The sequence below is a fragment of the Pithys albifrons genome, chromosome Z (genome assembly GCF_047495875.1).
Source record: "Pithys albifrons albifrons isolate INPA30051 chromosome Z, PitAlb_v1, whole genome shotgun sequence".
NCBI classification, from domain to species: domain Eukaryota; kingdom Metazoa; phylum Chordata; class Aves; order Passeriformes; family Thamnophilidae; genus Pithys; species Pithys albifrons.
In genome coordinates, this window is record NC_092497.1 from 22,719,780 (window position 1) to 22,745,377 (window position 25,598).

Below are 25,598 nucleotides of genomic sequence, written 5' to 3' on the forward strand. Positions count from 1 at the left end.
TTTAAACTCTTGTGCCTCCTAGAAAGCTTTTGAAGATACCTTCTTCTTGGTCACAAAATATTATTTTGATCTGCACAGTGATGCTTTGCGTGGAGCAGATCATCTGATTATAGCAGAAAATAAAGGGAATGGGTTGGGTTTTATTAATTTACTGTTTCTGGGGGTAAAAACCTCACTGAAGTTCAGTGATAACCATTAAAAGCGCAGCCTGATTTATGTACATCAGAGACTCTAATCAGTTCCCAATTCAGAATTTTGGAAAACTGCCACCATGGCCACTTAAATATTGTGACAACATTGGTTGCTAATGTTAAGCCCTCTCTGCCAATATGTTAATTGCAATTTGAGTGTACAATTTTTTACCCAGTTTGCAGAGATAGTTGTATTTTTCAACAGAACAAACAAGAAAAAAATTTGTATGTTCAGCATATCCAGCATCAGTAGTTGTGCTCTTCTTTATAAAATGTTTTTATTAATAATACAAGGTAGACTTCTCTCAGAATATTTAGGATTTTTTTCAGTGAGAAATCTGGCACAGTTAGGAGTGGAAACACACAATATTTCACTTATTGTGTGTTCTCACACTAAAAAGGTCTGTAGTGGAGAGATATTTGGGTCTAAAAAAGGGATCAAGGCAGCACTTTTCAATTTGTATTTCTCTGTATAGGCTAGAATTGGTTTGCGCTTCAGTCTGTTTTAATTGAAATAGCAATTTCAGAATCAGGATAATGTTGAGTTAGCCAGACTGGTTTTATATTGCAATATTTCATTTCTATTAAGAACTAAATCACAATGCACACTGTAAGTATCTACTCCATATCAATTTGATGTCTTCCACAATTCATTACTACGATTTCGTGTTTAGTGCAGCATATACTGTTGAACTTTGCATGATAAAACTCTTCAGGATAAACACTTAAAAGTACTGGTTATATTTCTTTTATAAACCTAGCTTTAGGTACATTTTCTATAATGTACATTTTTTTCTTGGCCATAATACCTAAGATTTAAGATTATAAAATATAGCTTCCTTAAGATTAGCACCAGTCTCTGCAGATTCAGTTGCAGAAGCTTAACTGTTACAAACACAGTGAACCCCTGAAAACTAAGCTGCAGTCTTTTTCACATGCCTACACTAGCTTGGGGAACGACAGGAAAAATGCTGCTGTAATTTATGCCAGTGAAGCACAAAGATGGATTAAAGCCATGTTTGCTCCCCTCCTCCCATCCAGACTTGAGCCAACGTTCCTCCGCTAGTCTGGAAAAACTGGCACTGTATTAGGTCTCTCTTGCTAAGGCCATTGATTTGCTCAACTACATTTTTTAAAAGTTGACAAAATACTTACTTGATTTTTACAAAGGGTAGATGAATGCCAGAGGTCTATATTAGAAACACATTGGAAAGAGGGGTTTCTTTTCTCTTTGGCAAAAAAATAGACATTTGTTTGGGTTTTAGTACTGCCACTAACCTTTAAAGGAAGAAAGAAAAAAAAAACAACCTTCTGCTGTAAATCTTGTTTTCTGTCCTCCAGTTTTCTCTCCACCTTCACCCTTGTACTGCAAGAATGTGGTCAGGCCTTGCTTGTTATGTAAATGCTAACCCCTACCCCACTGCTTCAGTCAGTAATTCATATTAAACAAATTGTTCTTCTCCTGAAGTTTTGTATTTATTACTTCTAACTGTTCAGCATGTCTGAGAAACTTAGAGCATTTGGAGTGGGTTTTTTTGTTTGTTTATTTTTGTTAATTCCTCCATGTCTGAGTTTATTTGGACTAGGCATCTGAGCCTTGACTACTGTTTGACTTAAATTCAGAGATGATCCATGCTTTACTCAAGGGATATCTAGTGTTAGATTTACTGTCTGGAAATACCACATTTTTTTTATTGCCAGCAAATTTAGTGAATGTAAAACTTAGCAAGATAATCGACTAAATCGTTACTAGCCAAGGTTAAACTGCCTGCTTATTTACACACCTTTTCAAGCACCCTGACTTCATCTCATTGAATGTTATGTTTAAGCAGTAAGGATTTGAACATACCCAGAATGGGGAAATGAAAGGACAAAATAGAAACAAGGGTGTCCAGAGAAGCTGAATGTTCTGAACATCTTGAGTATTTTTGTGCTAGAAATGTTCTCTTCTCCTTCCCCTCTTCCAGCTCTGTGCTGATACAATACTGCCTGACTGCTTATGTTAACTAGGGGAGGTGATTGGCTGACTTCAGATGTTATACAAGCTGTAGCCAGAGTCAGGATGCTGGATTGGGTAGATCATTCCAATATAGTGGTTCCCATGTCCTTGTAGTAAATGCTGTGTAAAGTTTTTCTGCACTGGTGCACTGTCTGGAATAACATCTGGAATTTGCATTCTTCCAGGCCTTCCAGGCTCTACCAGAAGCAGTTGTCTCTTTACAGCACCCGTCTTCTTGCACCGAACTACTTAACCTTTTTGTGAATGTGTCAAGGATGTAGTTAAATACATTATGTATGAATTGGTACAGAACAGACGCAGTATCAAGATAGAATAACTGAATTTTTAATAGAAAAATATTTATTGCTTAAAAAGGTGAATCATCACAGTTTTATGTATCTCTAATTGTGATATTATGAGAACTAATCACATTTTCCCACATGTTGTCTTTGAATTAGATGAGCTTTTTCATAGTTCAGTTGATTTTCCCGTCCCTTAGAAGGTTACTTACCATTAAACCTTCTTCCAAGAGAAAAAAATGCTCAGTGCTATCTTGGACAGTGGAAGGATACAAGATTAGGTTACTTTGTTGTTGGCTTTTCAAAACCTAATATCTATGTTTTGGGTTTTTTTAATTTGGAGATCCCATACTAAGTGAAACTAGTAGTTTCTTATAGTTTCTGCAGTGATTATTTTGGGGTGAAACTAAGCATATAACATTCAAAAAGTAGAAATACCTCCAAAAGTTCTGTTGTGATCACTTTATGCTGTAAGCCTATACCAAGGGAAAACTAGTTCTTTGGTCTGTGGAGGATGCACAACTTGCTGGTTATTCTGAAGAGGTTAAGCCACTGTTTTCATCCTCCAGATCCTGTAATATGCAAGTTTACAGGGCTAGTCAAAGTTAACAGAAAGGTACAGGCTGAGTTTGTATAAGATTTTTAAAGCATATTTTCATCAGTTTTATTTGCTTAGCACTGGGGGCATTTTTGCTCTGTAAGATGTTACCTCCATTATTGTAAAGGTTTAACCCCAACCATCAATCAAGCCCCTCACAGTTACTCACTCCTCCCCTAGCAAAGCTGTACAACTCCTAGGTTAATACATAGTCAGTTTATTAGGAAAAGCAAAAGCTGTGCATACAAGCAAAGCAAAATAAGGAATTAATTCACCACTTCCCATGAGCAGGCAAGTGTTCAGTCATCTCCAAGAGACCAGGGCCCCATCACATGTAATGGTTACTTGAAAAGACAACTCCAAACATCCCCCCTCCCTCATTCTTCTTCCTAGCTTTGTGTACTGATCATGTCGTCATATGGTCTGCAAAATCCCTTTGATCAGTTTGGGTCACCTGTCCCAGCTGCATCCCCTCCCAGCCTCCCATGCACCTTCAACTTCCTTGCCACCATGGCAGTATGAAAAGCAGAAAAGGCCTTGGGTCTGTATAAGCCCTGCTCAGCAATAACAAAAACATCCCAATATGATCAACACTGTGTTCAGCACAAGTCCAGAACACAGCCCCATCCTAGGCAGTGTTAGAAAGTTAACTCTACCCCACCCAAAACAGCACAAACAGCTGAAAGCTGAAATACTGTAAGATAATAGTACTGCCATCATCTGAAAGCTAGAAAATACCTCTTTTGGGTCTTGAAATTAATTTCAGTAGAGTATATGGGGTTGGAGGTATTTATAGAAATAGTAAAACTTAAAATTTTGGTGTAAAATCTGTGTGCTGTCTTAAAGTAAACAAACTTTCGCGGAAAGGACTTCACCAACAAGCTTATGAAGTTTATACTGAAGACATTTTATTTCACACAGCACACGGTTTATATAGGGTTAGAGGTACATCTTATTGGCTAAAAGGGACTCACCCCAACACCCTAAAACTTCTAATTGGTTAAAAGCCTATCTCTCACAAGTCCGGTGTTTGTATTATCTCATCCCGATGTTTTGAGGTCCATGTCCAGAGATCAGTAAGGCAGTTGAGACGTTCTCATGAAAACACTTGCAAGGAGTGACCGTCGCCTACCGGCCAAACAGCAGGTGTGTGTCCTTGCAGGCTGAAGTATCAGCGTTGATTCTCACGGAGCTAAAGCAGTTTGGATTGCTCAGAAATTAACTTTTTGCAAGCAGTCTCACAACACTGTCCCTTAATCTCTAATGTGGATTGAAACAATATTATTTTCATGTAGTAAGTATTTGATGTAAATACTTAACCTGTGAAGTTGACTGCAGTATCACAGAATCACAGAATATGCTCAGTTGGAAGGGACCCACAAGGATCATCAAGTCCAACTCCTGGCCCTGTGCACAGCTGTCTCCAAGAGTCACACCGTGGAAAAAAGCCATATTTATAACAATTTCCTCAATATTCTTCTAAGTATTTTTTTATTTAAAACTCCTATAGAATAACAATTATTTGAATTTGGCTGGATCTGAATAGCAAACCTTATTTTTCTTTTAAAATATCAAATCAATAAACTTGAAAAATACACGTTTTTATGAACACAAGAAAAAATGGAGAGATGAGGTCTGATCATTAGGGAGGGAGATGGAGAAACAAAGGAATGCAAAATGGTAGAAACAAGTATTGAAAAAAAGAAAGAGTGAAATCTCTTAGTGATAACAACCACAGCAGAAACCTAGGACCACAGATTTTTACTAGGAGGTGTTGCGGGAGTCAGTCTCTTCTCTCAATTAACAAGCAAGGATGCGGCCTCAAGTTGTGCCAGAGGAAGTTTAGATTGGCTATTTGGAAAAATTTGTTCACCAGAAAGGTTGTCAGGCATTGGAACAGGCTGCCCAGGGAAGTGTGGCCATGGTTTAGTGGTGGACTTGACATTGGTGGGTTAACTGTTGGACTCAGTGATCTCAAAGGTCTTTTCCAACCTCAATGTTTCTATGGTTCTTTGATTATAAGCTTTGTTAAAGTGAAATCGTACCTGGTTTGTCAGACTGGGTTCAAACAGGAAGTGTGTGATATGGTGGAAAGTTTAAATACCCACTGCTCAGAAGAGCATGGGCTTTGATATGTAATTTAGCACAGCCCTGATCCTATGAGTTAATGAGACAAAAAATACTCAAGGAAGTTGTTTGCTGCACACATCTTTTTTGTGATAGGAGTGGATGTATGAAACAGAATTAAAGAGATGAATCCATATTTGAGACTGTATCGACCCTCATTGCAATAAGAATCAAAACCTACTTCAAGTACTTTGGAAGAAAATATTTTTCTTTAATAATCTGTAAGAGGGAGAAACTTGGATTACAGGACTCCTTTGCATGAGGAGAGGGATAAGGGTTTATCTTACAGAAAAAAACCCAACAAATTTGGATGGTGAAACAGGGCAGACAGAAGCCAGTAAACTTGCTTACAAGAGTTGTATTACACAGAGCACTTAGTGATGGTTGCAGATTCCACTGGAGACATAAACATATTTCCTGTCTCCTACTGCATTGTGTTTACAGCAGTATTTGTAAGCCTCTTGGACACTCCTATGGAAGGAATAATGACAGCAGCCTGATCCAAGAGGCTTGTTTTGCTTGTAGCATCTCAGTTCTAGAAAAAAAGATAGAAACAAGATTACATGTTATATAATGTATTTCCTCCTTCAAAATTCCTTTTATTTTATGTTTTTGACATCCTCTTTGTCCTGTTTGTACTCTTGTTGTCTTGCCAGATTCAAAATTTATGCTTATTTTCAAGTATCATTTGACATTTTTCTTCACTCTGTTTACATTTTGAGCAGTCTCTGTGTTTTTGTTTCTCAATTCTTATCCTCTTTTTAGTCTTTACCTTCCTCAATTTATTTTTTGTGGTCTCATAACTGACTCTCAGTGCTTCTTAACTGTCTCTCCTGTTCCCGTGTCACCCACTACTCTGCTGGGAGTGAAAAGAGTGCCAGTGAGTTCATTCTTCCAGAACAGCTAAAATTTTTTTTCTTGGGAGAGTGATCTCCATTGTTTAGATCTGTGAATTCACTCATCTGTTTTCTCATCTGTTCACAAGTTATGTTTCCATCCACTGCCTAGATCTTGAGGGTGATGGAAGGAAACTGTTATAATATTTCCTACACTACTGATTAATGCTTTCAATTCAACATACTGATTTACAGTATTTGAAGGAAAATGTTAGTGCCAAGTGGAATGTAATTTAAGGAAGGCAGTAGTGCTTGAGTATCTCTCATTATTTTTCTTTTGAATATGTGATGCATTGTGAAATTGAGAAAACTATGAAGCACATTAATTGCAAGCATTGTTGAACTCAGAAACAGATGGTAGTACTAGTAGTTATGGTTCGTATTGGTCTTGTTTTTTAGACATGCTGTGCAATGCAAGAAGCAGCACTGAATTTCTTGACACACATACTTACTCTTGTATGTTCATTTGAAGCATCTGGTGGAAAGAACCAATAACAATCAGAAAACTATGCCATCATTTCCAAAATTCTGATATTGTAAATGTTATAGCAGTGTGATTAGTTGCTTGATTTATTTGGTGTAAAAACAAAGGGTATAATGCCAACTTGCAGTGTTTTACGCAGGTACCTCTAAAGTGCAGACACCTGCCTAAAACTGCTTAGAAAGTTACTGCCACTTTGCCAGAAGCTACTATCCTCACCACAGAGTTGGCAGAGTGTTACTTTTCTTCAATCTGTTGATGATTTACTGCAAAGCTCACCTGCTTAAAATGCTGATGCAGGTGAGTGCAAGATAATGTCCCACGCTCTCCACTGCAGTGGTGGAGAGACCAGGAGGCTTGCTCTGTGTAGCAAGGGGGGATTGAAGGGACAGGAGGGAAGGTGGTAACAACCAACAGCTGTATCAGTTTGAAAAACAAGTGTGGCCTTAGGTAATACAGCATTGCACTTCCATTCTGTTAGAATAAAAGCCACTGATGCCTGAGTGCATTTATACCTGGAGACTTGATCTTCATCAGTAGTGCAGAAGCACAGTGCTTCGTTACTGTTGCCAAGGTTCAGAATTATTCAGGTTACTCAATACCACTTCAGTTTCTTTCAAAGAAAATTCTGGAAAGGCCAAACCTGTTGGATTACCAGCTTTTCTTCGTGCTACACTTAACGTGATTGACACCTGTCAGCAGCTGGTATATGGTTCATATCTAGTGCATGGCTCACACATCTCAAAATCAGAGGGATTACAGTATATCATATCTTTTCTTACAAGTACTGTCTCACTAGAGGAGTTCAAAAGAGCCTGATCTTTTTGCTGACCTGAGAATATCGCTAGACCATGAGAGTATCCACGCAGCTTTGAAATCCTCTGCTGTCTCTGAAGCCATCTTAAGTTAACTCAGGGATTTCAGTCTAACATTTCAAGACATTCCATTTTTGGAATACAGAAGAGAACTGACTATTGAGTGTTCTTTAGTAACACTGAAGGAAGGAAGTGCACTGCAGCAGAACAGCTGCTCCTGCATTACGTGGAGTAGGACCATGGTTAACCTGTAAGGATGCTGTCATCTGCTCAGGGTAAAAATCAACCCTCTCCAGCATCCATGCAAAGATTGCTCATTCTGATTTGCTGCACTCTCTTAATAAAGGATGTTAAGAAAATAATTCTGTGGTTACTTCTACTAAAGATAGACAATAATTTATGCTAGATACTTCAAACCCCAGAGTCATCAGTTTTGGCAAGATGTTTTATTAAAACTAGATTTTAGCAAAAAAATATTAAGCTGCAAAACTTAGGGCTTGTTTTCTTTGGAGCAAACTTGGTAGAACTGACTACCTTTCCTCCTTTAAATTTTAAAGAAAAGTGTATTTTAAAGTTAAATGTCATATTCATTTAAAATGAACTGTCAACAGTCAGTGATAATCACAAGTTATTAGGTTCCCAAAGAGCAGAGATAAAGAGATGAAGTTAGGGCTTTCAGCACACTAACTTCAAAAACATGACGGGGCAGCCAGCTCCTCACTGAACCCAGGAGCATGTAGAAGGGAAGAGAGCTATAAACCAAACAAGGAAAATTCTCATGAGACCTGTGCTTGTGGAATTACAGCCCTAACTCTGCACTTGAAAAATTATGCAAATTGTAAACTTCTGTTGGAGGAGCTTGAATAAGAATACTTTAAATTCAAATAAATAATATAGAAATTATTACTAAATACTTCCCGTGTTCTTTTAAAAATAGAACAATTTTAATTGCTTTTTTTAAAAAGTATTCTGTGTGATTTAACATTTACATAGATGCAGAACAGGTCTACCTGTGAAGATGTGTTCCTTGCTAAAAATAAACAAGTTCATAACAGGAAAATGTTTTTTAAAATCTCTACCACAGTCTGTATTTATTTTGCTTTTCCTGTGAGATGCTGCACCTGAAGTTGGTTGTGGGACTATCAAACAGTGTCCTAATATTGGCTTATTTTCAATCACAGCTGGGAATATCTCAGTAGAAAGTTAGGAATAAGAGTCAGTGACTATGACTTCTTTCAGTTCTTTTGGAGAAGTAAACATTGCTTAGTCTGAATCTAGTGCATCTACTTTGCAAACTACCTGGGACACATTATGACCTGACCCAAGGACTAGAGATGCATTTACTTTTATTTCCTGTTAGTTGTATCCTGACAGTTGAATCCTGTGCTGTGGCATTCTTGGAAAACCTGCATTGATGGAAGGGCAAAGTGTGACTATACTTCTACTTACACTCCTGTATCACATTCTAACCATGCACGAAGAGATGACTCCATCTCTTTAGGCCTGTGCTTTAATTCAGACTAGGATAGTGTGATTAGGTATGTATACTCATCTTTAATAAGATGAGAGTAATACAACAAATGCAGAAAGCATGCTCACTAAAATAAATTACTTCAGTCCCTCCACTGTGAGACAATATTTTTATAATCAAACTACAAATATGCAATCATGAGTCACTCTGATGGTACATTATGTTATTCTGAATTGTAGAGATGAGTAAAAAAAATAAGTTTGGGAGTTAGTAGTGTGTATAGAGTTGTAAACTACTCAAGTTTTATACATTGGAAACAACTCTGTAAGTAGTTATGAAACCCACATGTCAAGAATCAATTGTAATGAAAATTCTCAGTTTTTGCTTTAGGAAATTTCTAAAACATTCAAACAGTTCCCATGTGGTCTATAGCTTTGAATTTTCCCCAATTTCTTTAATAATACTACATTGCAATCTTCAGTAACTGAGTTAGTTATCTCTCTCTTTCTTTATGTATGGAGATTTGCACTAGAGCTCTTTGAAAACCCTGCTTAATTCAGGACCTCTTCGTGTTGCAAGAGACCAATAAAGCAGTATTTCATTGACCACAAGACTTTGCTTTTGAAACACACTTGTTTTGCCTGGATTTTCTTTTACAAGGACTGTTGACAAATACATCTAAATCTGTAAACATTGATATGCTTAGATTCAGTTCAGTGTAGTTCTTAGGTTTTCCAGACTTCTGATCATGTTTGTGGCTTGCTCTGGATCTGCTCCAGCAAGCTGATGTCTTTCCTATGCTGAGGACCCCAGAGCTGGATCCAGCACTCCAGGTGGGGTCTCACCACAGCAGAGCAGAGGAGCAGAATCCCCTCCCTCACCCTGCTGACCACACTGCTTTTGATGCAGCCCAGGATACAATTGCCTTTCTGGGCTGTGAGTGCACATTGCTGGGTGATTTTGAGTTTTCAGCCATCACTCCCAAGTCCATCTCAGCAGGGCTGCTCCCAGTGCCTGCATCCCCCAGGCTGGATTGATACCAGGGTTTGTCCCAACCCATGTACAAGACCTTGTATTTGACCTTGTAGAGCCTTCTGAGGTTCACATGGGCCCACTTCTTAGTCATGTAATTGTGAGGTTTTCAGATTACTGGAATTTGTGAAAATGAGGAAATATCTAATGGAGGGAGAAATTCTGATCAACGTTAGAAAAATCCTTGAATTGAACAGGGCATTTTTTTAGTCTGGTATTCAAAGAATTAAAAAGCCCAATCAAGTTAATGTGAAGCAGCAGGTTGTAAAGCATTCCCCTTTTGATCTTCAGTGTACCTACTTAAAGTGGTTTCCATGTAAGCTCTTCCCCACTTTTGTAAAACCCTACACCCTAGTGAAAGTAAGTCCAAAGTGACTAATAGAAAAACTTGAGAAACACACCCTATTCCTGGGGTAAATTTGCCATACTTTTTGGAAGATACGTTAAATAGAAAAAGACAAGAAAATAGAGTATGTGAAATAAAATCCAGCAGACAACTCTATGTGTATTAAGCTGTATTTTTCAAAATGAGTCTTTATAAAAGAAGTTACCTTATAATACTAGTGTCTGCTAATAACTTAAAAAAAATCCCAACAACAAAAGAAGCTCATGTCAATTCTGTTTTGCTGTGCCCAAAAGTAAATCATGATGCTAAAATCCTGCCATGTCTCTCATAATTACAATTTATAGCTTTTCTTTCTTTCAGTAATTTTGAGCTATGTTTTATTTTTGTAGGATGTCACATGTACTTCAGTTTGAAGACAGAAGCAGAAAGGTGAAAGATGCAAGCATGCAGGATGAAGACACTTTTGAGATCTATGATCCACGGAATCCTGTAACTAAGAGGAGGAGAGAAGAAAGCAAGAAGATAATGAGAGAAAAAAAGGAAAGGAGATAAAGGAGTGTAAAGCTAGCCAGAGCTGCCTTGGAAACTGATTGCAATAAAGCACTGGCTCTTTTGCGAGCTGATTCTAAAAATATCACTGGACAAGTGTGGAAAGGAATCTCTCAAGAACCTGTCACGCAGTTTTGAAGTAGAGCTGTCTTTTGTTTCTTAAGTTGTGCAGTCAGGTGCTTGCACTGCATTCATTATCCAACCTCTCTAAAGGTTTTTAGAATTATGTATTTAATAAAACAGCTGATTTGGCTTTTGTCTGTACTTTAATTACAATAGTCACCATCATTGTTTAATCAGTACATGGTAACCAAAAAGTTTTCAACACAAAGAGAATTTGTCTAAGCAAGGATGAAATCCGAAGATAGAAACCCTATCTACATGCTTTGGAGACTTTCTGAAAGTACAACTTTAATAATTTTTATACTCTTTTTAAAAACATGTAAACATTGCAATAGTAAACATTGCCTGCCTGAAAGACTCTGTCACACAATTAAGATGATGCACTTTGAGTACTTCTTAGAATGGTTCCTGCTTTTTTGAAACAAACTGGGTTTAATTTGAGAATCTGGTTAATGTCTTCTCCTTTTGACATACACATTCCAGTACAGATCCCAGCTTAGGAAGCTGGGGTAATACGTGATGGACAGTGTTATTTCTCTGTCCATACCACATGAACAAAAATTGAATCCTAATGTGCTGTAGTGGTTGCTTGAACCACTTGTTGCAATACTGGAAACATCCCTTTTGTAGAATTTTCACTGTAAAGTAGCTGGTATGAAGATTATTGGTTTGTTGATTAGTCCAGTTACAGAAACAAAAAAAAAACAGTTGGTCAGTCTTATTAAAAACATAACCTTACTTTTCACAATTATTCTATCTTCTGAAAATGGACACCTCAAGTTTCCAGTTTACAGACTTTTCACATATTTTACAACTCCAGGTGGTAATATTTTTACAGAAATTTTCATGGCTTCTTCTGTACAGCAATTCTGATGCCACAGGAGCAATTGCTAAAGAAAAGTGAGCACAAGTGAGCAAGGTCATTAGAAAGTGCCACCAGACTGTTTTGCTGATGTTGTTTTTAGAACAAATTCAGTAAGGTATGGTGTCCTTATCAAGCTGCTACTGCCAAATTTCTTGATAGGGTCTGAGGTGTGAGTTACATAAACCTGCATTGATGGGTTAATACAGCCCAAATGTCTGAAGTTAGATTAATACAGACTATGGCTTTAATGTGCGGTGCAACCTTTGAGATAAGAAAACTTGAAGGTGTGAAGTGAGTCCTGTATAAAGCTGTCATTATCCTCCTCTTGGGCTGAGTGAATTATACTGTGCCACAGTGTAAAGAAGTTAAGAGGGGTTACATTCCTTAACATGACCATTCCCAAACCAGTGACTCAAAGTTTTTTACTCATGAAGTTATTTGCTGTTGGGCTTGCTGTTGGCAAAATCAAGAACATCTAATGTCACATACTGTTACCTTTATTCATTGGTTTGTTTGTGGAGAAAAATTTTAAGCAGTTATTACAGGAAATGAGCATACCAAACCCCCATTTTGATGGGGATGGGTTGGAGGAAGCAAGTGACTGTGTGTGTGTGTATGTGTGTGTAGAGGCAGAGGAGGTCAGCATGGAGAAAGTGAGGGCTAGATCTAGAAAGGTCCTTGAGCATCAATTCCAGGACACAGTTACCACCCCTGTAATAGAAAAAATGTTCTAATTACATATTTTTCCTGTAAGCTAAAGCAGGATGCATGAGTCAATGAACGGGCAAGTTGACTAACACCCTTCTTAGCTGAATCTTTTTGCTGACTACCTGCAGCAGCTCTGAGTGTGCTGTATTAGATTATTCCCAGTTATAAGCTCTAGACAAGCACAAAGATTAAATCTTAACTTGGGGGTTAGGAAAAGTTTTAAAGGCCTGGACCTTGCATACACAGGACTGATAACCTGACAAGAACAAGTGAATAATTTGCTGTCATTTTCTTCATCACTGTGTATTGAAAATCAGATTATCACAACTAATCAGCTGAGAGTCACTTAGAAATGGCCTCAGGTGTCTAAATTTTACTCATTTCACTGAAGAAAAATTAGTTCTGCATTTTATTGAGGAGTTATCTGGAGCAAAGTTAAAAGGAGCTGATGTCAGAAGCACCCTCCCAGATAAAGCCAACACTGAAGAATAAGAACCTCACAGAAAGAAATCAAAATGCTGACACTTGTCTGAAACAAGTAGTTGGCAGTGTCACAGGTAACTCCCATACTGCAAATAACAATCCTGCTGTCTTCTCATACTACTAGGCTAGCAGAATCATCTTTTAACTCAAACCTATTTCATTCATCATCTGGTGTTGCTATAATTGCATGACATGTTGAATGCTACAGGATTGCATTATTTTTTTATAGACTGTGAAATGTGTGTGCTCAGAGTTACCTCTTTTATTTATCAATACTGAAAAGCAAGTGGGAAACACAATATGAACAGGTGTCCCCCTCTCTGTGAAATAGTTATCTTGAGCTAGATTAGTGGCTGAAAAGTGAAAGAACAGTTGGGTTTGTGGCTGGAGAAAGAGTTTGTTCTAAAGTAGTGAGATTTTTGACTGATTATGTTTTCTTGAATCTTTATTAAGCCACTCCCATGTTCCACCTTTATGGCTAGCACCTCACCTGTCTGTATAAACATGAACATAATCTCTACATAGTTGTATGCAGCTAGGAACATTTGTCTATGCACTACTAATACAAAAACAGTGTTGTAATGCTTGTTAAGTGTTCCTTCCTTAAAAAATGCTAATTATGGGCACAGATCAGCCAGCCTGAAGATGCACACCACAATGCTGATATGTAAATAATTTCTGTGAACAACTCACTGTTTAAATTTGCTGGGCATGTTCCACTTCCCCAGCACCACCACCACCTGCTTTCTTGCTTACTCATTTCAACAAGCTAAAAGTGGTATAAGCCCTGACCAAATTTTGAACTAGAACACAATAATCAGGTCAATCGATTTTTAGTGGCAGCTAAACTGTGATTTCAGTACATCAACTCTGCTGCCAACACAGTGGGCCAGTGTTGACAACATTCTGTAAGAAACCTTCCAGTCATCCCTGCCTTCCTTTTAATAGAAGCCTGAATGGATCCTTTCATTTTGTAAGAGGGAATTTGACTTTCCCAAATAAAAAGAAAGGGTGGGGAAAAAGTTTTACAACCCTGTACATAGCATTATGTTGCTAAAGTTGACATTTTTGTTTGCAAACCAGCTGGATTTTGAGTAGATAAGGTTCTTCTGGGCCATGTCTGGTAATAGCAAGATCCTCGAGAACAGCTTAAAGGCTTGCCTCACAAATCCTTGTCAGTGATCCCAGCCGCTAGTACAATGTGCCCTTTTTACTTTGGAGCTAAAAAAACCCTGATGTGCAACAGAGCCTAGTTTATTTCTGTCAAATAGCTTCTATGCCCAGGCTGCTAGGGGTGTAGTCTTCTATGCCACATTATGTCACTTTCCCCGGTGGCTTCCAGCATGAGCAGGTTTGGGAAGACAACTTTCCTGTACTGTCTCCTTTCCCTTAAAATGGTTAAAATAACCACCCACCAATGTTGGCTGCTTTCGTCTAGAGGACATCAAGTTTGCAAGAGACACAGTTATGCTTTGGCAACATAAAAATTAGCCTCAGACAGAAAGGATAGCTCCAGACTCTGTCTCATTCTGGCAGAGACATGTGCATCTGTCATTACTTAAATTATGACAGGCTTAGGCTGTTAAAAGATGAGGGGACTTCTTACCTGTGTTTTCTCAGTAAAAAAATGTAGGTATTTGCTTACATCTTTCACTGTAACGAAACATGAGCTAACCATACAGTGACTTAATTTGTAAGGTTCCTGATGAAGCATATACAGCACATAGAGTGGAAACCAAAAAGGTTTCGAATGTATCTGATCATCCCTTGGTGACACACTCCTGCCCTGCAATGTTCTACTCTAATGCCATAAAGTGATTTCCCCTGAGTTATCCTGGTCAGACATTCCACATTCCAGTTTGCTAGTCACAAATTCCTCATGCAAACAGACACCTTGTACCCACAGTGGGGCGCTCTAATGGATAAGGTCTGGTCAGAACATCTGCAAGGCAGCCAGGGCAGGTGGCACACAGTCTGTCAGAGGTGCCTCTGCACCTCAGTTGACATCACAACAAAATATTCTGAATTCATTTTAGCTTTCATAGTACTATTTCTTGACAGGATTTCTCTTCCACTTCAGTATCCATCACAGATGGGGTTTTCCACTTGATTTTGCAATTCTTCTGTTTTTTAAGAAGAATTCTGGTTTTTGCCTACTCGCAAGGCAAAAGTTTCATTTGTAAGTCACAGATTGGAAGAGTATGTTTAAAAATCTGCTGCACACCTGTGCAGGTCTTTCTTATGCGTCTGTCCTAGTTCAGCAGTGGGGACCAGTTTATCACTGTGTGGGTGTGACCAAAGCTGTGTATTCTACACCCTTTATGTAATTTCTCATGAACTGTTAACAATGGATCGTTTGCAGTAGCTGCCCAGGGCACACCTGACCCCTCAGTCTGAAAGCTAGGTGTTAAAAGCCTGAAAGATGGGGGCTGTGGTAGCTCCCCTCCAGGAAGTCATTAGAACCTCCACACCCAGCCTGAGGGGGCCTGTCTGCTAATGGGCCATCAATGATTCCAAAATACCCCATGACTCACAGAGGCAAATCACCCATTGTGGAACTCCCTGCCCTGGTGGAGGTACTGGGCAGTCTCACCTGAACCTGAGGAGATATAATATTGGGGTTTGGGAACTTCTGGGACCACTCATTGAATCCAGAGGAGGACCAGAACCACAACAGGACTGTGACCACCACTCTCAACTAGACTGTGACCATCATTCTCACCAACAGGTTTCTCACTTCCTTTTAGTTTGGAAGTGTTTGTGCCCCAGGGTGCTGGGTTATACTTCTGGGGTTTGTGGGTCAAAACCATTTTCTCTTTGTATCATTGCATTTGTTGTAATTAAAGTGTAACTGACTTATAATCTCTCTTATGTTGGGTTCACTTCTCCTGCCAGTTTACCTCTTAAACCAGCACAGCATCTCATACAGACATGTAAGAACTGGTTTCTGCCTCCATAGACTTCATCACATTTTCTTGTCATCCTGCCTGCTCAGGAAGCCTCTATTATGAAGAACAGAATTTATATCCTTCTTTTCCTCAGTCTTCTGACAGCTTTTACATTTATGGCTGGTCTCTGCCCCACTGTCCTCTCACACTGAGTGAGTGCTTGGCTTCCCAATGCAGAGCTAAAGAATCTGTACACCCTCAGAAAGTCACACTCCAGCTGAAGCTGGATTTTATTTTTCATGCATGTGTATTTTCTGTACATACTACAAATGCAAAAAAACATGAAGTCAACATTTCAGAAACTAGAATTTAACTTTTTAATGTTTGAAACACTTCATATCTCTTGGCTTTTTTTTTCCTGAAGCACATACCAAAATAGCATTGTACCCAAAATTCTTCTCTGTTCACACTTGATCCTACCTTTAAGTCATACACAAAAGAAGAAAGAAGCTTCTAGAAATGCCTAATATGCCAGACTCTTACACTAAATTGACATTACTTGACTAAGTATGACATGTCTACAACTCTGAAAAATTCAGCCACAGAATAAGGATCTTATGATGATAACCTACAGTTGTTGTCTGGTCTTAACGTCAAAGCAGTACAGAAGCCTGAAAGATAATTTGTGGAGCCAGAGGGGGTGGTGCAAATTAAAGCCTAATCTTTTCCTTTTTTGTTTTTTAAACATAAATTGTTTAGTAGTACTAACCTACTCCTAAAACACCATTTTAAAAAGAAGGCACAAGGACCTTCCCTTAAAACTCTGTAAACTTACAGACATGAAAAGAGAACAAGATAGCACCTTCCGGGGGAAAAAAATATCTGATCCTAAACCTTAACTCATCAGAAAAAATTGCATTCTAATGAATAATTCTCCATATCTAAAAGGATTTTTCATTATGGGGAAGGTAGACAGGACATCTACTGTTCTTGATATAGAAGATCATATGGAAGAGGAAACAACTTCTGATATGAAAAGCTTTTACTGTGGTTTCTATTTTAATTTATGAAATGTACTCACTGTGGAATAACGCAAGATATGGCAGTCATATTCCTAAGCCAATGGGAATCATGGACTTCAAAGTCCAGTCCAATGTTCATAAGGTTATTTAAGTTGTACACTTTCCCTTTATGATTTGTTTGTAGTAGTAAAAGGGCACAGTTACAGAATAGCCTTTAGTTTTGGCAGCTTCATTTGGCAGCAAACACGCATTGAAAGCTGAAGCTCTTTATATTGAGCACAGTCTGGAAGATCATGTTTTTGCAGCAGCTATTGAAAGGTTGGCTTTAAAATCACATATGGTCTTCTTCAGAAGTAACTTCTGAGTCAAAAGATTTTAATACAACATTGCACTCAAAGGATACTTCTTTATTTGCTCGAACTGAGACTCTCTATAGTCTTGGGAAGAAGTCAGAGACATCAGTTCACAAGTAACCTTATATTTTTCCCATTTCTTTTTTCAGCTTCACTGTGTGATTGGCCAGTATGGTCTGCCATGTAGTATCAGGTGTACAAACCAAAAAGTTTACACATTAAACACATGAATTTTTTTCAAGTGACAGAGCATGAGTTGGTCCTGAGTGTTCTAACAAACTGGAGTGGACTTAGCAACATGGTGCAATAAGCACGAACATTGATTCAGGGGAATGAGTGGGTAAGCAGGATCATTAACTATAGTATCTATCCCTGCCCTACAGATTAGGAAGAGAGTTTTTAAGATAATTCACCCTTGAGAGGAAACAGAATTATGCATCTTGTGCATCTTTGGAAGGTGTTGTTATCTAGGACACCCAAACAATCAAGTTATCCCTGAAACAACATTTGAAAGATCTGTAAATGAAAGAAGAAACAATAATTGTAGCTATTCCAGATTTACTTATACTAATCATGTAGTATAAAGATTCTCCTCCCAGTGTTTCATACCATTTTATTTTATAAAGACAAAAAATCATCAGACTGGAAAACCACAGTAAGCAATGTTTGCCCATGCCAAACAAAGAATTTACATAGAAGTCTGCAAATAGATAAAAAAAAAAAAACTAAACAAAACAGAACAAACCAGCTTAATTCAGCTTCTAAATCTGATGCACACTACCGTTTTTTGTTTAATTTCAGGTGGTTTCACTGCTACCAGATGAGACCTCATATACCAGAGGGACCAAAATATACTACCTCACTGTCATATAATTTAGGCTCAGTCATACCTCAGACAATATTTTTACAAGGTCACTTTGCAAAAGTATGTCTAGCCAATCCAAATGACAATATTATTTATGCCAAAGGTTTTGCTTTAGGGATGGAAGCATTCCAACTACTGTTTAATAGGCTATATGGAGAGGCTAAGAAAACACCATTTGTTGCACACACAGCTTATGTATACAGCATAGAACTGGAGTGTACAGACTGATCATTGGCAACATGGGCTAAAACTGGCCTCAGTGAAAAAAGCCACAAAAGCAATGAGCTTCTGAGTTTTCCTCTCTGATATTATTTTTAGAATTCCTGAGCTTAACCAGAAATGTGAATGCACAAGTGAGAAATAGATCTGTTTTCAGTAGCTACCTGGATATTCAAAATGCAAAAGTTATTTTTCAAAAGGGACTTTGTAGCACAGGCGTATGACTTCATAAGCAGACAGGACACTATATTCTCAGCTGCAGTCTTAGAACAGGGTATGGAGAGGAGAGTAATGACAGGAACTCCAGTAAAAAGCTTTTTTAAATGTTGAGGTGAAGACAATATAGACTTCATAGCCAAAGTTATTAGTACTATGACCAAGTGTTTCTGAAGGCAATTAGCAGGTAGAATAAAACAAACATATTTCTTTCTCATCAAGCTCTCTTCTTAGAAAATGATCTTTATCTGTAGACTTTATTTATAGCCAGACTGTACAGTTTTTCTGGCAAACTACAATTCCTTAGGGGCCGAAACTGGCACTGCAAATTCATCATATTTGCTGGTGAAAATCAGGGTCAAAATGCAATATATTGTTTTGCAGTGAAATATGTCTCTACATTAGTACTGATTCTTTTAACGTGTGCTGTTTAAAACACTAACTGATTCAGGAATTATAGTGTCTCATTGCAATAAGAGGAGTTCTCACTGAGTATTTATCTATTCATGAAGCTCAATGCTTCAAAACTGGAAAAGGTAATTGTTCCTGTGACTCAGTTGTTCTAATCAAGGACACTGACATTACCCCTTAAATAAAGCCATGTGCCCACATGCAGAGTCTTTAGGATCCTGGTTCTTGCTGTGAGTGACTGAAATACAAAATCTACCCCAGACAAGTACTGCCATATACAGAATATTACAGCATGTGAAAATCAGCTGGCATCTGAACAATCCCAGGGTATCAGACTGAACAGGATAGTGTAATTAAGATTTGGAGAAACAGAGGCACTAGAGGAGACTCCATGGGTTAAGAAAGGAACTGGAAAAATACTGCAACTATGTAAGGGTCTTAGCCAGGCAACCATGGTTCACAGGCATGGATAAGTCCAGTTGACATTTTGAGTGGAAGTGCACGATGTAAGAGCTTCACAATACATAACATATCCAGTACATTATATTCAATGATAGTTATATTTTCAATATGGAAAATTAGTATTTATTTACCCTATAGAACTGTGGAATAGCTGCCATTCTTCCTCTGTTACAGTGCCATTTAAGTTTCATGCTTTCTGACACCACTAAAACATGCAGAAATCTGGGACTTTGCACCATATGAGAAAAACTACAGAAGGGTAAGCAACTATTTTTTTTTGTTTTAATTTAAGAATACTTCTTGCAAACTGCTGGTCAATGCCGTTACATTGCTGAGACTGGCAGCAGACAGTGGAGTGTTGTTTTCCCACATCTGGCCATTCTAGTGTTTGGGTTTGATCTTTATTTCATAAATATCAGTTGGTCTTTCAGTTGTCAGACCACAGGTTGAGTTTGGTTTCCAGGCAGGAGGTGGAGAAGCAAGGAAAGAGCTTCCATAGTGACAAACTGTTTACTATTTCCACAATGTGGCTTTTGGAGTAGTGATCCCTTATGACCACAGAAAGCCACAAGCATTCAGAGCCATTTGAGCAAGCAAATACAGTATCACACAGCTATGGATAGACAGAATTTGGCTCCCAGTCAAAATGTGTGGAATGTAGTTTTAGAAGAAAAATCTGTTAAACTCTTGGTTTAAGGGCCAATTCAAAGACATCTCACACAAAGAAAGACTTAATGCCTCAAGCTCCCTATTGATTTCTACCTTGAATACCTAAGGTACACATTTATAAATGGTATGAATGCATCTCAAAAGAGAGTTTGGAGGCTGAAGTCATGTTTATTCACAAACTAGAGAATAAATATGTAGTAATAATTGCAGCTCAGAAATACAGGCAACATCAGGAAAGGGGAATATAGGCTATGGTGCTAATAATGAAAGAAAAGATGATATTGTACAAAGGCCAAACATGACCAAAGAAAAGTCTAGACTCCTTTAACAGCAGTGAATTAATAATAATAAAGCTACACCAACAGCTAGTGGGCCTTCATATGACTGAAGCTTCAGTCATATTCCTGAAGCTTCTCTTTTCATGCTTTTTTTGGCTTTCTGTTATATGGAGCATCCTATTTTTACTGAATTTTCCAAATAATAATGACATAGTCACTAAGCATCATTTCAGGTCAGAACAGGCAGGACATAACCAAATGTACCTCCATAATTTAAGAGAGAGATTTGTCTAACCTCCCTCCCTCAGTACTCCATACTTCCCCAACATGTTTTTTTCCAATGCATGACTATTCTTGTCTTCAGATATATTTTCCTAAAATCTTAGCTAAATCCCTCTTGCTGTAGTAAAACCCATAACTTCTTTTACCAGTCTGAATGAATAACCTTTCCTGCTCTGCAGAAATATTTTATGTATGGAAAGATTTACCATGTCCTTTTTCTACTCTAGAATAAACAATCCCAAAATTTTAGTTCTTTCTCCAAGAGTCATGCTTCATATATCTCTACATCATCCCCACTAATCTTGTCTGGCTTTTCTCCCGGCTTGCCTGCATTCTCCTCCTTTACCCATGGTACCTAAAGAAGGCTGGAGATAGCAGTCTAACTAAAGTCTTACCACTGCTAAGGACAGAGGAATGCATCTTAACACACAGCACCCCTGTCTATTCATCCAGGTAGGGACACTATTGACAGTAGTTTTTTATTATGTTCAGCTTGTGAACCATTATTATCCTCAAATTCTTTGCTATTAACCTACTGGTTAGGAGGGAGTTTTTTTATTTTAGCAATTGATTATTCCTAAGAGTGATATTTTGTATTCATCTGTATTGAACAGCAACCTATTTCTTTAGTGTGTTTCATAAAATAGTTGCAAGAGTTAAGAATTCATCTTAATCTCCAATATGCTTGCAAGAGCTTCTAGATGTAGTTTCACTTTGTCAATACTTCATAGATTGCTTATCAAAATGGCATATGAGACAAGTCAAACCATCAAAGAATTAAACTTACATTACTCCTTTCCCATCTACAAGCCCTGTTACCATACACTAGAAGGAAATTAGACAATAAAAATGAATTCATGCTATCAAAACTGTGTACAATTTCACCATATTCTGAAGAGTAATATATGAGGAAAAAATCTACTCCTTGTAAGGAAAATATTTCTGAAGTGCAATTTGTCCTTAATAAGATGTTGACCATGTAAGATAAGTGCTTTTATACTTCACTAAATCCAGCAGCATGAATCAAACACTGAGCTGAGGCTTAAAGTCTGATTAGCCATTCAGTCACAGGCATTTCTTCTCCCCAGATTTGTCATGAACAGTAGCAATATAACCTCAGGCTGCAAAAAAGGCCTCAGATCCTTTAAAAAGGCTGGATAAATGTGTGAAACTGAATAAAAGGACAGCTCTGTGTCTGAACAGATGGTGTGATAGAGGTAAGCACTACTGAGCTGTCTCAGTCTTTCATGTCAGCAGGAGTACAGAGCTCCTTCTGAAGAAAGGGAATCTGTAGAGGCTTCTCCCTTGTGTTGGCATGGTAAATTGTGTCATGTATACACAGCAACTAAACAATTTAATTTCCTGTGTGTACTCATATGAATGGTTATAATTTCTCTTACCAAGCAAGAAAGTGAAAAGGAAAAGAATTAGTGTCAGAGCAACTGTTCTTGTCTGTCATTTGGTAACTGATCTGCTGTGTCTGCACAGAGGAAGTGAAATGCCTCCAGCAATTGTTTTTAGGCAGATTTCACATCATTCTTTACACTTTAGTCAAGTGTACTGCCACAGAGACGAAGCCCACATGCTACAGAGAAGGAAGATAAGGGAGATGCTAAATGTGTGAGATACTTAGTGGTGACTGCGAATGTAAAACAGCATTTCACATTTGTGTCTTAGGGTGAGATAATGGGATATTTTCTTAAAAGACCCCCAACCTTGCATGTAGAAACAAAATCTGCCAATGGTCAGGCTGAGGGTGAATCTCTCCTCTTTTATCTTCTAAAATATTGAACACATAATCAGAATGCATCTTCTATCTGAATTGGATTAAATAAGAAGGTCCAAATATATCGATCCTGTGCAGTCTTTGCTATAATCTAGCCCTAGATTCCGGCACCTCTCTCTGCACATTAGTAAGACTTTAGGTAGCATGACTTGGCCATTTTGTCATGATCAAATTCCATATTTTTGTGAATGGAGCCTCATAGTTTATTAAACAAAATCCAAGAATAACAACACGTATTGTCTTTGAAAGTCTGTTGAATTGGGAAGCAATTGCTGTTCTTTGTCCCTGCTTGCATACCAGTACAGTTTAGGGAGTAGTGTATCCATATACTGCTCTAATGCTGGGAATTAGTAAAGTTATCTATTACAAGTGAAAAAGAGAGACAGTTTTTTCCTGTTATTGATCATAGAATGTTGTTACCTTTTGGTATCAACACAGTTCTGCATGTTCTGCTGCTGACACTTTCTGTAGAACTATCGTTTCCCATCTTCAAAATTTTGACCGTTCTTAAGTGAGATGCCTCTTGAACAGAGCCACTGCTTCCCTCAGACCCAAATATGATATCATCTCACTAAATGAAGACTCCTACACTTCTTCAACACATCTTTTTCAGTGGGCATTACCTAATCAGAACAGATGTGGCTATTGTAAGAGTAGTTTGTGCCTTAGGACTCAAGATTTTTATTCCCAGGACAATAAGAAACAGCTGGTCAAACAACACTCAGAGACATATCTCTACAAAAGACACACCAGTCTCATTTTTCTGTAATGAGAAGATTTTTAGCAGTACAAACAAGGCTGAAACTTTCCACAGTAGGATTCACAGGGAAAAAAAATTCAGGTCTAGAAAGATGAAATATTCATCTTTTCATAAGTGATTGAAAGCAGTCCTGCACCAGGGCTGAATTGGGTTCATCCTGTATCACCAGCCTCTCCCCTCCCAAGCAAAACTTAGAACCTGTCAGGCAGAACACAGCCACAACCAAGCGCTGCATTCTGGGCCACACTGCTGAGAAGCACATTGCAGAAGCTCAGTCTGTCTTAGCTAGAGACACTTGCATGCTGCTTCAAACACAGTGCTAACTTATCTCCTCTATCTGCTTGCACCTAGTTTTTGCACTGATGTTGTTCATTGTAAAACAATTGTTTTCCTCTTAGAGGAAAACACAAAGTGTCAAATGTAAATAACACGACTTCTTTATACACTGATTCCACCAAAACAGTTGCTTCTATTTTACCTAACATGATATTACTTTTACTTATTTGATATTAGAAGTTACTGTTATCAAAAAGCTATGTTTGTTTTGAGGTTTCTTTTTTGGCCAAAATCTGTCCTAGATGAAGACCAAACAGAAAAGCATATTTAAAACCTTCCATCTTAGTGCACTGATTTTACTAATATGACATTTTTCTCTTTACAATTGCTTTACCATAAGCACCCATGCCAAACTTACTCTTAGGCTGCAGGGAGGCAGAAGACAGACAGGGACAATGCTGTTTGAAAACAGTTCAACTCATCTCCAGAATACTGGAACTGTAGTCTCTTGCTATGTTTCTCATGCTCACAAACAAAAATTAAATGAAGTGCTTGAAGACAGCACTTCATTCCCCTGGAATCCAAAGGGAGCATATTGCTGCTTAGTACGTGAACCCTGACTGCATTTTACATCCAGGTAGAAGTAAGAGAAATCTTAGGTATTGAGTACTGACCTGGTATTTCAAGACAAGCTTCTAAACTCGGGATTTTAGTTTTAGAGGCCTAAAAACCATTCTGAAGTACTTGGAAGTTTCAAAACTGACATAGTCTTCAAAGCTGTGAACATCAGACCATGTTTTCCAATGAGAATAAAGAAAGCTAATAGTGCATTATTGTGATAGAGGTAGTTTTCTGAATTCCTTTTGCCAGAGTTCTGGGAAGATTCTTCTGGAGTAAATGGGATTGCTGTGACCCAAGTGCATGCCCCAGCACTTAGCCATGTTGCACCTTATACCAATTTTTTTCCAGCTCTGAGGAACCCAGTGTAAGAAGGACTTGGACTTGCAAGAGAGAGTCCAGAGGAGAGCCACTAAACTGACCATGAGGCTGCAACACCTCTCCTGTGAAGACAGGCTGAGAGAATCAGGGTTGTTCAGCCTGGAGAAGAGAAAGCTCTGGGGAGACCTTCTAGCACCTTCCAGTACCTAAAGCAAGCCGACAAGAAAGCTGGAAAGGGACTTCTTACCCAGAGCATAGGACAAACTGAACAAGTGTAGTTTTAGGAAGAAATTCTTTACTGTGAGGGTGATGGGGCACTGGAACAAGTTGTCCAGGGAAGTTGTGGTTGTCTCATCCCTGAAAGTGTTCAAGACCAGACTGGAAGGGGCTCTGAGCAACTTGGTCTAGTGGAAGGTGTCCCTGCCCATGGCAGGGAGGTTGGAACGAGGTGATCATTAAGGTCTCTTTAAACCCCAATTATTCTATGACTCTAAATTCATTTTATGCACAAAATGGATTGAATGCAATTACCATGAAGAGATACTAACATGGATTTGCTTCATTCATGAACAATTAAGAGTATCATCATACATCATTGGAGCTTGCTGAAGGAACCGTCTCTGGGTAGATTACAGAACACTTTCTCCTCTTCACCACAATTAACATGTTATGGCAAGATCACAGAGTTAGTACTCAGTACTGCACAAAAATTAGTTTTGAACCGTAAGGCATAGGAATGTTTTTCTCTAAAGTGAAACAAAAGGCATTTTTAGTAAAGTTATTACATGTTTCAAAGCTAACAGGACAGAAAAGTCCAACTACAGTGTCAGTTCCTATGGAATGTTCAAGAAAGTTTCCCCTGTCCCTCATGGTTGAACCCTCATACTCTCATTGGTTGTTATATGTTCCACCCCTTGTACTCCCCTACTTTTCCAGTGGTCACTCCCCAGCCTATGTAAGGCAGAGTGCATCTCAATAAAGTGCCATTTCCACCCCATTCCTCCTACTCTCCGAAGTGTGCCTTTCTTTCCCAGCATTCAGGCCGCACCTGACTTCTGTCACTCCCCTGTACCTTCTTCTCCAACTCTTTGTTAATTCTTTTACAAGCTACCTACAAAACTATAAAACCTCTTTCTTCCTCACGTGAATGAATGAATGAATGAATGAATGAATGAATGAATGAATGAAT

At 38.3% G+C, this 25,598-nt stretch overlaps 1 protein-coding gene across 1 annotated transcript in view; it reads left to right on the plus strand.

Moving 5' to 3' along the window:
* Positions 1-11,056, plus strand: part of CWC27 (CWC27 spliceosome associated cyclophilin) — a 101,624-nt gene extending 90,568 nt beyond the window's left edge. The window contains exon 14 of the mRNA XM_071581058.1: positions 10,645-11,056. Within this exon, the coding sequence (XP_071437159.1) occupies positions 10,645-10,807 (163 nt within the window). The 3' untranslated portion in view covers positions 10,808-11,056. The remainder of the gene's footprint in view (positions 1-10,644) is intronic.
* Positions 11,057-25,598: the final 14,542 nt, after the last annotated feature.